This window comes from Pteropus vampyrus, unplaced genomic scaffold (genome assembly GCF_000151845.1).
Source record: "Pteropus vampyrus isolate Shadow unplaced genomic scaffold, Pvam_2.0 Scaffold104, whole genome shotgun sequence".
NCBI lineage: Eukaryota > Metazoa > Chordata > Mammalia > Chiroptera > Pteropodidae > Pteropus > Pteropus vampyrus.
In genome coordinates, this window is record NW_011888885.1 from 4,476,406 (window position 1) to 4,488,212 (window position 11,807).

The following is an 11,807-nucleotide window of genomic DNA, read 5'->3' on the forward strand; positions in this document are numbered from 1 at the left end:
TGATTTGGGATAAGAAGTTCCCAAGGAAGATGCCAGTCCAACTAGGCTCTTCCTGATCTACTTCCATCCCACGCCCCTAACTGAATATCTAGCAACCCAGGGACAAAGAAACAAAAATCAGCTGATGTGGTCCCCCTGCCACTGACAGCTATGGGTATAACCTTAAAACCTGAAGAAGCAATTTAAAAGGATTTTCTTACTTCAAATAATCTCTTTAGAAGTCTGAGTAATGATGCAACCTGAAAAAGTAAAAGACAAATCATCTAAACAGCTTTGTGATTACCCAGAGTATTGTCAATCAGATCACAGAATGGCACTTAGGAATATTTTAGCGGGGGAAATGTAATCACAATCATTTTCTCAGGCAGTTAGGTTAAGACTCCTCAATCTGACATTCTGAAGGATCCTAATGTTAATACCTCAGATTTTAGATAAAAGCATTAAGCTTACCCCAAAGCATCAAACTGGGGTCTATGAAATATCTGACTGGCCATACCCAATAGAAATACTGTCAGTCCAACCCACTTGCTAGAAAGTCTCACTAAAAAGCAATGCTCTGGTGAAAACTCTAATAGCCTTTGGGGCCTACTTAAAAAAAAAGAAAAATTCAGTTATAATAAACCAAAGCACTGGAAAAGATTTTCTAAGTGCAATAAGACTCGGTATTCTTTTATAAAATCCAAACTGAAAGAATCAGTCCAAAAATGATCTGAAATGAGAATAATGGAATATATCAAATTTCCAGGTATGACCCATTTTCCTTTCAAAGTAGAACTTGAAACCATATTATTCTTCACTCTATTCTTTTTTCACAACTTATCCTCAAAATCAATTTACGTGCTTCCTTTTCTTTACCTCAGATTTCATTTTATTTTGAAAGCAGGCCTTCGCTGAAGCATATAAACATAAACATGGTAGCATTCACTACCAATACAAGGGAGCAAGGAAAGGGGGCTGTGATTTAAGTCACAGGTTTCCAGCTCTTCAGTTCTCCATGAAGAGCCACCTGTCATTTATATTTTTCAGCAACAATGCAATTAGATTTTGTTTGTTCCTGCTTTATAGCCAAATAGGTTGAGCGCCAAAAAGAACCTGGACAGAGCATAACTTCTGGATATTTTTGTGGTTAATATCCTTATTTACAGCTTATAGCTGAAGGGAAATAAACATCCATGGAATAAACAGCTAACTGGCAAATTAACAAAGGTGAATCTAAACACTAAGCACCAAGAAAGTGGCAACAGTATTAAAATAGCTCCCTTTCCTCAAATTAATAATTTATCATTGTAACTGATTAATAAATTACAATTAATAAAGTACAAGTAATAAATTGACATAATTGTAGAATTAGAAATGCAACGATGGTTATCTCTTCATATTTTCAAAAGAAACTTATAGGTATTTCTGACTTTTAAACATAAATAATACCTACCTATACATCAGGGCCTTTCCCTTTTCATTCCCCAAAGCAAAATATCCACTTCTGGGAGAAAAATCCATGGTATGAACAAGAGAAATATTCTTCTTTTTAATGACTGGGAAGTTTGAAAATACTGTACAGGAAGGAAGGTGAACCTGCAGAAAATAATAAAAAGTTTTAAATTTTAACAACTGGGAACTCATCTTTCTTAAATTTTACTCTTCAATCTATCTTTTTCCTGGAACAAAAAGTTTATTCTGATTGCGGCACACGTGAAGTACAGTTCCATCCATGTAGCAAAACATTTCAAAAGTTTATTCTGATTGAAGCACACGTGAAGTACAGTTCTATCCATGTAGCAAAACATTTCAAAATTAAAATTTGATTTTCAATGTGCTATTAAATGAGGGAGAAAGGAGGGAAGAGAAGAGAGCATTTTCTTGATGCTTTTAATACCGCAATTAGCATGGTACCTGGGAGATTCAAGTGTTTACTGAATGAACAAATGAATGAATAAACTAAAGTGAAAGTCAAACAGCAATACCCATTAATGCTCTAACTTAATGACCACAGTAAAGAATACTAAAATTTGGTTACAGGGAACAGATACTTAAACTTTATGAAGAGTCTGATTTTATACAAGTGAAACCTGGGCAGAGTCATACCAAGTATTCCAACGTCATATAGTTTGCTTTTTACACTTTTACTTTTCAACTATATGATTACATTCTTTGCCTTCTACAATCTCTCCTCAGGGAGGATAGAATAAATCCTGGTTGGTTCATCAAGTGAAACTGTGTTCTGACTTAGAGCCAAAAGCTCACCTCAAGGCCAGGCTTAAGCATGAGGAGGGAGAGTTTCCTTCTGCAAGAGCCTTCTTCTGGGAAAAATGAGTCCAAGTCTAAGATAGGTAAGAAAATCCTCACCCGGTTTGTAGATAAATAAAACTCAAGCATGGAAGCAGTTGCCTTAAGCAGACTAGGATTTTAACAACTCACTTTCAAATGTTCTCTAGCTCTTCCTAGAAATTAGCACCTCCGTGTTTAAATACATGGAGTTACCATTCAGCTATTTATCTTGGTAGTCTGTCATCCTACACAGTTTTACATGAGACTAAACCATCCAATCAAGGTGATTTTCAGAGACAAGTACTAGGTAGAACTCATTAATATATGTATACATCTGTTTATTAAACAGGTTTCAGACAGTCACTTATTAGGCCCTACTCCCTCTGATATATGCCTATTGACCAACAGGTCCAGAAAGTAAAGTTTATAGTGAATCTCCAAGCCATTTTCAACTATTCTCAACTTCTCCAGAAGGCAGGTTCTCCCTGCACAGTATGACATCACTGCAAAGGCATTAGTGTTAATGAGAAATGGTCTTGACCTATTAAAGCTAAGAAGTTGGCAGTACCCAATTTGATCTTAACTTTTAACCTTCTTAAACACTACCCTATACAAGTCCTTGAAAAATTTAAGTGTGTATATGTATATATAAAGTATCTAAAGCACACTGGAATTTTAGAAGAGAAGCCACAACACATATAACGCAAAATGTATTTACACTTAGTTTGGGAATGCAGAAATTATGAGTTTTTGATAAGTGGTTTGGCTTAATTGTGTTTTGCTTAGGTTGTAAGTTTACATCCTCCGAACATCCGCCAACTTTGAATAGGTGATCCAATGGCATCATGGGAGCATACCATCAGGAAATAACCATATGCTACGAGTGCCAAGAACAAAACACCTCACTTATGTTTCCACCCTATATCTAACCTGATACTCAAACTATAGCCAGATATTTGCTCATTAACTTCCCTGGCATGACTCTGAAGTTCGGGGAGCTGCTTTCTGATTCTTTCAAAACAAAACAAACCAGAACCAACCTTTCTACTTGAATGACTTCTTAAAGATAATTATATTAAACCACCCTTTTTATTTTCTAACCGAAATTGGAAAAACAGTCTCCTTATTTGGATTCATGTAACTTTATACTTAAATCAATTGCTTATTACAAATAGGGAACTCCCTAACAGGGCAAAAATTGGGGCACAAGACACAGCAATTTTTTAAAGCCCATTTTTACCAGAAGGTAGCTGTGTATTTTTGTAGTGAAATAAACAGAACAAAGTACCAGAAATACTGTGGTAAATATACACATTTACAAATTTATTATGTAAGTGGTGTCCCCTTAGATGTGGTGCCCTCATGCAACAAATAACCTACACAACCATACATGGTGGCCAGGCCCTCTCACCACAGGCCAGTGTGTTATTCCTGATGGAGGATGAACACCAACTTATCAACAACTCATTTTCATATTTTATCTCCTCTATTGACTTGGCTATCGGGGGCAAAAAAAAAAAATGTTCACAATGTCCTTCTAAGAGAATTGACTGTATCTACAAAGTCCCCAGTGTAACCTCTCCCTGCATTAGTAAATCTTCCCTCTGACCACTGACTGTACCTGGTGAGAAGCTGGATGTGCTCTAACCTCTCTTTAGGGCTCTTGTCGTGAAAGTTGTAATTGAACAATTAATCAAGAAAAAGCCCCATAAGAAATCAACTTTTTTACCTCAGAAAATTCCCTTTATCTCCAACACCATTTCAGTCATTTAAGGGCTCAGATATCAAAATTCAACAAGTAAAAACTCACTCATCCTTAATTTAATGGATAAGAAGTTCCACAACTTTCTACTACATAAAAGATTACAGATGTAATAACAATTTAACTTATGGGTCTCTTACTGGTACGGTGGTTTACATTTATATTCACTGAGTTGTGCTGGGATAACGGAACTGTTTGGATCATTATAAGAGATTGCATTTAATGATATTAACACTGTTTCACTGAGGCATTCTGAAGCTGCTATGCCTGGCTTCTTTCCATTAGATATTATGGTTGACTACCATTTAAAAAATGGGATTTGGTGGTTACTAATGAATTCCTTGTGTGATCTTGCCACAATAAAAAACCATAAATGCTGCCATAATCAGTGAAGCAAACTAGGCAGAACTAACTACTAGGTGTCTTACAGAATATATTATGTCAACATGAAATAGATCCCATGGTTTTATAAAACAATTTACTACCATTAAAATGATAAAAGGTTAATATGTACTAGTCCACCACTCCCACTAGAGGAGTGGAGATTTTAAAGCTGATTTGAATTAGAATCTTCTCTTTTATCAGATGATTCATTCAACAGAGAGGCAATAAAACAGTACTATATTTTTCAAACTCTTCTTCTAGCAGACTCCTTTCTCCCCTCAAAGAAAACCTTATAGAGAATGCCGATATGTACCAGATAACAGCAGGGCTGCTCTATATGATTCGAGTGAGAGCTCAGCCTCCTCCTTGACCTACTTAACATCTGAAGTCCTGTACACATTCTAGAGCTCTGAGGAATACAGCTGGAAACCACTAAAGTGCTAGAGAGAATACAGAACCTAAAAGCACAGTTCTGCCCTTTACTTGCTGTTGACTTTGGGTAAGTTAATCAATCCCTAAGGATAGTTGCTTGGCTCAAAAATTTTTGTAGGATTCTTTGTAAATCTTTGTAAACTATACACTATTATACAAAGTTGATGAGTATGCAAGAGTCTTTGCTGAGTGAGCAAGATAAAAGTAATAGTCTCTGTACAGTGCTTACAATCTGTTGGTATACACATACTGTGGCACAATGCAATACTGCTATTCAAATTTCTATGCCATCTGTAAACCTGGTGCCTAGAGCAAATACCTGTTAAATGAATGAAGAAACTGGTTCTGCCTGAAGGGAAGGAAACTTCAGAGATGTGATGACATTTAAGCTGAGCGGTGAGGTTGGGCACAAAAGAGTTACCATAGGCCTGAGACTATTATCCTTAGAAAGGCCTACCGGCAAGGGTGGCCCTTACTTAGATGGTGTCTGAGAACCTGACTGGTAAACAGTTCCCTAAACTGATTTGAAACTTTCTCTAAACGACAAGGATGGCTCCCTGTGCCTAAACCAATTGTGCAATATGGTCTATGCTAAACACCTACTTTTAGTTCTGGGTACCTAGAATTTTGGTACATGTTAGGCAGAGGATAAGTACATAATAAACCTCAATAAAAACCTTGGCATCGAGTCTCTTAATGAGTTTCCTTGGTAGAAAACACTTAACACATGTTGTCACATCTGTCCTTGGCAACGTGCCCTGTGACCCCACTGGGAGAAGACTCTATGAAGCCAGCACCTGGTTTCCTCCAGACTTTGCCCCGCGCTGATCTTGCTTTGTGTCCTTTCTCAGTAATAAGTCTTAGTTGGGAGTCTCCCCAGGAAAGCACCAAACTTGGGGTACATCCAGGAACTCCTGGCACAGAGGTAAATTCACAACTACTATCTAGCTATTTAAATTGCAATCTTTTTACACAATTTATTTTCAAAATTTAAGAATTGCCTCCACTGGCCTTAAAAAGGTAGATGAGGGAAGAAAACTGCACAGAAAAGAAGTGTTTCCCTTAAACATAGTCTTTAATATGTGCTGAAAGAAAGAAACCTCTGAAAATGAAGAACAACCAGTTAAGAAATATTCAGCATGGACAGCACAGCTTTCCCAAAAGAACTGGCATAATACAAATTTAGTGGCTATTGCACATCATTTCTACAACCACACCCCGAAGCTAGACTACTAGCAATTTCATCGAAAGAAGCTACTCTTTTTAAAGTAATCCAACATTCTCCTTTCCTGTCATCTTTCCATGTCTTCAACTTAAATTTTAAAATTATCGATAAAAGGGAAAGGTAAAGAAATATTACCAATCTGACTGCTTCTTTCATTTTTTCTGAAGCAATTGCCAAGATTTCTGTAGTAGGATTGAAGGTCAGAGAAGTAACACCTGTAACTAAGTTCATTATAGCTTTTATCGGCTTTGGGTTTGTTTCTTGGAGACAAGAATCTTGATTGTATATGTTTACCACTCCACAATTAGAACTGGAAAGAGAAAAGAGAATAATACAACAGATTAAAAACCAGCAAAAGAGATTTCACAACCTAAGTAAATACAGATTCTCCTCAATATGATATTTGCAGGAATCATATATAGTATGTTACAAAGGGACCAGGGCTGGACAGTTCATCCTAAGGCAAAAAAGGCAGACATTCTTTCAGTTCTACTCCAGTTTGGTGAACTCTTGAGAACCCTGGCAGCTTTTCAATTGTGAGTCTAGTTAGAAAACCCAAGAAAGCACAGACTCTCCATTATTCATTCCTTCAAAAAGATTTACCGAATGTCAACTTTATTTAACTGTTTAAGTGCCTGGGATGCAAAGGTTTATGGCTGACCTAGCATTCCAATGAGTGAATGAGAGCTGTCCTTCCCCCATTAGATCTCCCCCTTTCTTTTTTTATTCTGTTTTATTTGTGAGAACTTCCAAAACAGTGCCGGACAACAGATGTAAAAGCAGGCATCTTAGTTTTGCTCTACTGGGAATATCTACAATCAAGAGTTATGAAAGTAATCACCCACTCTAAGTTTACTGAACCATTTACCAGCAATGAATTATACCCAATACTCATAAGAAGTGAATCCTAATGACCTTTCCATTAACAGAAATATCCACAAACAAGAACTTTCAGTTAATGTTTTTGATCTCGATGCTCAGACCACCTAATGTTATGGGCATCATTTTTAAGAAGCAGGAATAAGGTACTTGTAATTCACAGCAACTTAATTCGCAAATGCAATATAAACCTGAAAGATGCAAGAGTCCTCCTCCCCGCTCATACTACGACAAGTCCACTCTCCTGGCTGCTTAGGCCTAGAGCCTGAGAATGTCACTGCTTCTCTCCCATCCCAATTTTCTAAGCAGTTATGACATCTTTTACAAACATCACTTGCCCATCTCCTCTGTTCCTGTTTCCACTGCCCTAGTGATGGTCCTTACTACTTAATGCCTGCCTGGAGTATTGCAATGACTTCCAGACTCGTCTCCCTGCACCTCTGTTGCTCCTCCAAAGGCTGCTATGAGAACTACCTACCTCAAAACCCTGAAATTCATATATGATGATTCCCCTCTACTTAAAAACCCTTCATGGTTTCTCTTTCCACTCAATACAACGACAACACTCTGCAACACAGCATAAAAGACCTCTATGAGTTGTTCCTTGCCTGCTTACCTTTACATTCTAATTCCCTTAGGAGTCATCCCATCTATACTCCACTTGGAACACACACCTGAATTCCCTTACCCCTTACTGCAATGCCTTTCTCTAAATCCTATGGGACTCTCAAAATGCCCAGCTCAAGCGCCAATATCTCAAAAAAATCTTTTCCAGATGTTCATTTATAACAGCTTTCTCCATTCCTTATACTCTTAACAAACATTACATCAACTGCTGCCCTTAGGACGACTTGCCTTGTAAACAGACATACATGTATATAGCTCCTCACCGTGGGATCATGAACTATAAGGAGGTGATGATGCACTGTTCTTCTATCTCCCAATTCCTAGGTTAATGCTCAATAAATGTTTTTTATGAATGAAAAAACCAAAGCAAAACACATCACTGAATAAAACAGGGTTTTTTGCATTATAAAACATACATGTCCTAAAGATGCTCTAAATGAAGTAAAATCCATTTTTTGTTTAATGAGAGTGCTAAACATTAAAAGACTAATAATTCCAGGCCCTAAATCATAATGAAGTTCACACTTTTCTATAGCCCTGAATTATCCAGTATTCTTTTAAAATAAAATCAAAATATTTGGCAAGTGGCAGTGTGGAAAGACAGAACTGAGAAACAATCTGAGTTCCAGATCCAGCTCTGCCAATAATCAATTTAATGAGTAACAACCAATAAACAAAACTTAAATTACCTAAAATACCTGTTTCCTTATCAATAAAATGATTTCAGTTGTATCTCATAGAACGCTTCAGAGCATCAGTTCCCTGTCGATTAAATAAAGGCTACCCGGAACGATTTCCCAAGTATGTTCTAACACTGATGTACGAATGTGAAAACTTCCTAAAAATATATAGCAATCCTTAGATTAATTGAAGCCATAGAAAACAATGTAAGTGAAAAGAACGATTTACAACATTCTTGGTTTCCCTATTTCCCTATCAAAATTGTAAACAGGAAGCATCCACTTTATGTCGGTACACTGAATGAGAAGAGTCAACAATATTAACAGATGAGTTTAATCAAAGAAGGAGTTAAATTCGCAGCAGCAGAGGACAAGAGTTTCACACCAGTACTAGGAGGGAGGGGGAAGGGGGGAGGGAGAGGGAAGGGAATGGAAGGGGAGGGAAGGAAAGGGAAGAAGGGAGGCAACACCCAGCCAGCCAGATGTGTCGGGTTCTCCTACCAATCCACCACCAGCACCCCACCTGCCTGATCAGAAATTCCTTCGACAAGCCTTAAGGCCTTTATAGGTTTCACAATAAAAATCTAATAATGTTCTTTGACCAAGCACATCAGAATTCAATTACAATGAAGGGCAATTAAAATCAAATCAGTTTAAACTACTAACATTAGAATCTTTCTTGTTTGGGCCATTCAAAGGAGATTAATAAAAGTGAAACAAAACAGAGAGGCAAGGATAAAAAAAAAACAAATTTCACAAATTTGAGTGAAGATGATTTTTGTGCAATTATTCTTGCCCCACATAAGGCAAAAGCAGTTCTGCTTAAAATTAGCTATAATTAGTGTAAACACCATTCTTCATTTGAAAGGAGCTTTATTCCCAGAAGTTCTGCTAATCATAAATTGCTGCCATGGTGCACACTATTCTGGTAAATACTGGGCTCAGGCTGAGACACCCGTCCCTACAGGTTTGGCACAGGTGTGGTGACTAGAGGTAACACAGGAAAGGGAGGGGCCTTAACCAGAGCACTCCAACTCCAAGTTACCTGCCACTGTCCTAGTGCCTATGGCAGATCAGGTGATGCTGACCCGGTCTTCAAATTCCACAGCCTGGCTCTACTTTCCTTCCCTCCCAGGCCCAAAGGTAGTGGCTAACCAATTTCTGAGTGTTAGGGATATTTACAAGCAATTTCTCCAATTTCCATCTTGAAAGAGGGAGTAAAGTGAAGAAAAAATGGTGAGTATGCTATACTTCTGGAGAGCAAGACACACTTAACCTCCTGCCCAGGGAGGATTTGACTGAAATCTCTTTAGGAATCAATTACATTTAGTCCAAGAAAGTCAGAAAGATCCATTTCTGGAAGTTCTAAAATTACAGGTCCTGATTAGTGGTTTGATAAGTAACATAGTTTAGAATTACAGGTTAAGTATCTAATACCTCCTCTTCCCACCCTGCATCTTTAGAATCAAGCAGGGAATAAAGCCATCTTTTCCCCAGTGTAATAACCATTTTTTCCATTGATAACACAATAACACATTCTAGATAATATTTTCAAAATTTCCATGTTAGTAAAAAGCATTTCCAAAGAACATGTTTTTGGTTTATACCACCTAGACGGATGAAGGCAAAAATGCTTTAAGTATCTTTAAGACTTGAACCCAACTTACCTAATTCTATTTCCTCATCAATGGCAACTAGCTAAAATAGTAATTGGAAAACTTGATGTGATCACATGGATGTTTCAAACATAAGAAACAATACAATGATGTAAGGCAGTCCATTATCTTCTCTGCTAAAAAGCTGATAAGCCACCATTAACAATATTAAACACTGCATTAAGACGATAAAATGTAAAGGACCTAGGTTTATAGGTATCCTATTACTAAATAGTTTATAAACAGAACTACTTAAGTACCATGTAGTATATTCAATTCTTTAATATCTTCTCATTAGCACAATGTGATTAAAAATTACAAGAACCTCTCTTTACTTACCCACAAGCCACATACTGTCCATTCCTAGATGTGGCAATGCTCAATCCATATAAACTGCCTTCATCAACAAATCTGTTTAGGCACTTTCTAGAATTCACATCCCAAACATAAACTTCCCCATCCGCTGAATGAAAAGTCAAAAAAGGATTTGGTTAATTTTGCTTTAAACTTGAAAGTGAACTGACCATTCTCAGTCTCTCTTTAATAGTACAAAGGATTACAAATAAAGACCTACTATAAACATCGAAGGTCTAGAAAACTGGCCTAAAAATATTTCTTGCATATTCGCATGTATAGAAAACTACAATCTCAATTAGTCATTAATAAACGATAGAGTGAAAATTACAAACTCTTAGCTTGAGTTGAGCTTTTAGAAAAAGCAAAATTGGAAAAAGCAAAAAACGAAATACCCATCAGCATAGGTCTTCCAATATGTATCAACAGGTACTAGAGCACCTAATACATAAGACTAGATATCAAACTGATGATGTTGCTGATGATGGAGGAGGAGGAGGAGGAGGAGGAGAAGAATGAACTGATCCAGACAAGGCATTTATAATTTAAATAAGAAGCTATGCACAATTTATCTATTACCAAATCACTTAAACAATAAGTGAATAAGCACAAATAGTTTTGAGAAGGGAGGATGTGTGCAAGATAAAGAATATTAAATCTGAAGAGAACACAAATATTTTCATAACAGAAATGACCACCTAATTGCCAAAACCAGTCCTTTTTTCTCACTCCTACAGCACTCAGTACTGATAACCACTCTCTTCTCTACATCCATTATAGGTTTATTTCTATAATGACCCTACGCCCATCTCACTCACCTATTCAGCTCTTTCTTTCCTGTAGATATTGCTCTAAAGTTCACTCTTCTATACTCTTATCCACCCAATGAGAATTCAGTAAGTCTCACTTTATACTATTTACTTAACAAATAAAATTTCCCAAGCTGGTATATGGTTATAGGTTAGGTAGTAGTAAAATATATTTGGAGAAGTTTAATTGCATTGTTTTTCAACCCTTTATGTTTGTCTGTAGGGTAATGATACAATAAAAGAAGGTGTTTAAATTAGTCTGGCTAGCAAAAGACTAAAATGAGAAGAGAGAGGATCGAAGGCAAGAAGATCATCTAGAAAGTGGGTACATTAAATGGTCATGAGGTGATGATGATTTAGCGCAAAAAAGGCAATGATGAATCCGTGAATAAACAAAAAAAAAACTGGTAAAGCTAAAAAGATAAAAGGTAAATTCTTTCTTCAGCTCTATCTCAAAATATTCTTTACATGTAACAACATAATATGAACAACATACCAATCACATAAACTGCTCCTTTCAGAAGAAGAAAAAGAGAAGACAAGAGCGGGGAGAACAAGCAAAACATAGGCAACCCCTACAGTTACCAAGGCCTGATTTTTAAGTACCCCTTCCCTGCTTTTTAGGACCTTTCTTATGGTAAATTAAGACCTCCAGTCACCAAATTTGTAAATATTTTACATCTACTTCCAATTTATATACCAAATTTCAGTTCCTCTGCTGACCCTGCAACC

At 36.8% G+C, this 11,807-nt stretch overlaps 1 protein-coding gene across 1 annotated transcript in view; it reads right to left on the reverse strand.

Annotated features, from left to right (window-relative positions):
* UTP18 (UTP18, small subunit processome component) overlaps positions 1-11,807 on the reverse strand; it is a 32,046-nt gene that overhangs the window by 2,363 nt on the left and 17,876 nt on the right. The window contains exons 11-14 of the mRNA XM_023533504.1: positions 10,252-10,399; positions 6,207-6,381; positions 1,433-1,575; positions 201-239 (exon numbers count right to left, since the gene is read on the reverse strand). Of these exons, the coding sequence (XP_023389272.1) occupies positions 215-239; positions 1,433-1,575; positions 6,207-6,381; positions 10,252-10,399 (491 nt within the window). The 3' untranslated portion in view covers positions 201-214. The remainder of the gene's footprint in view (positions 1-200; positions 240-1,432; positions 1,576-6,206; positions 6,382-10,251; positions 10,400-11,807) is intronic.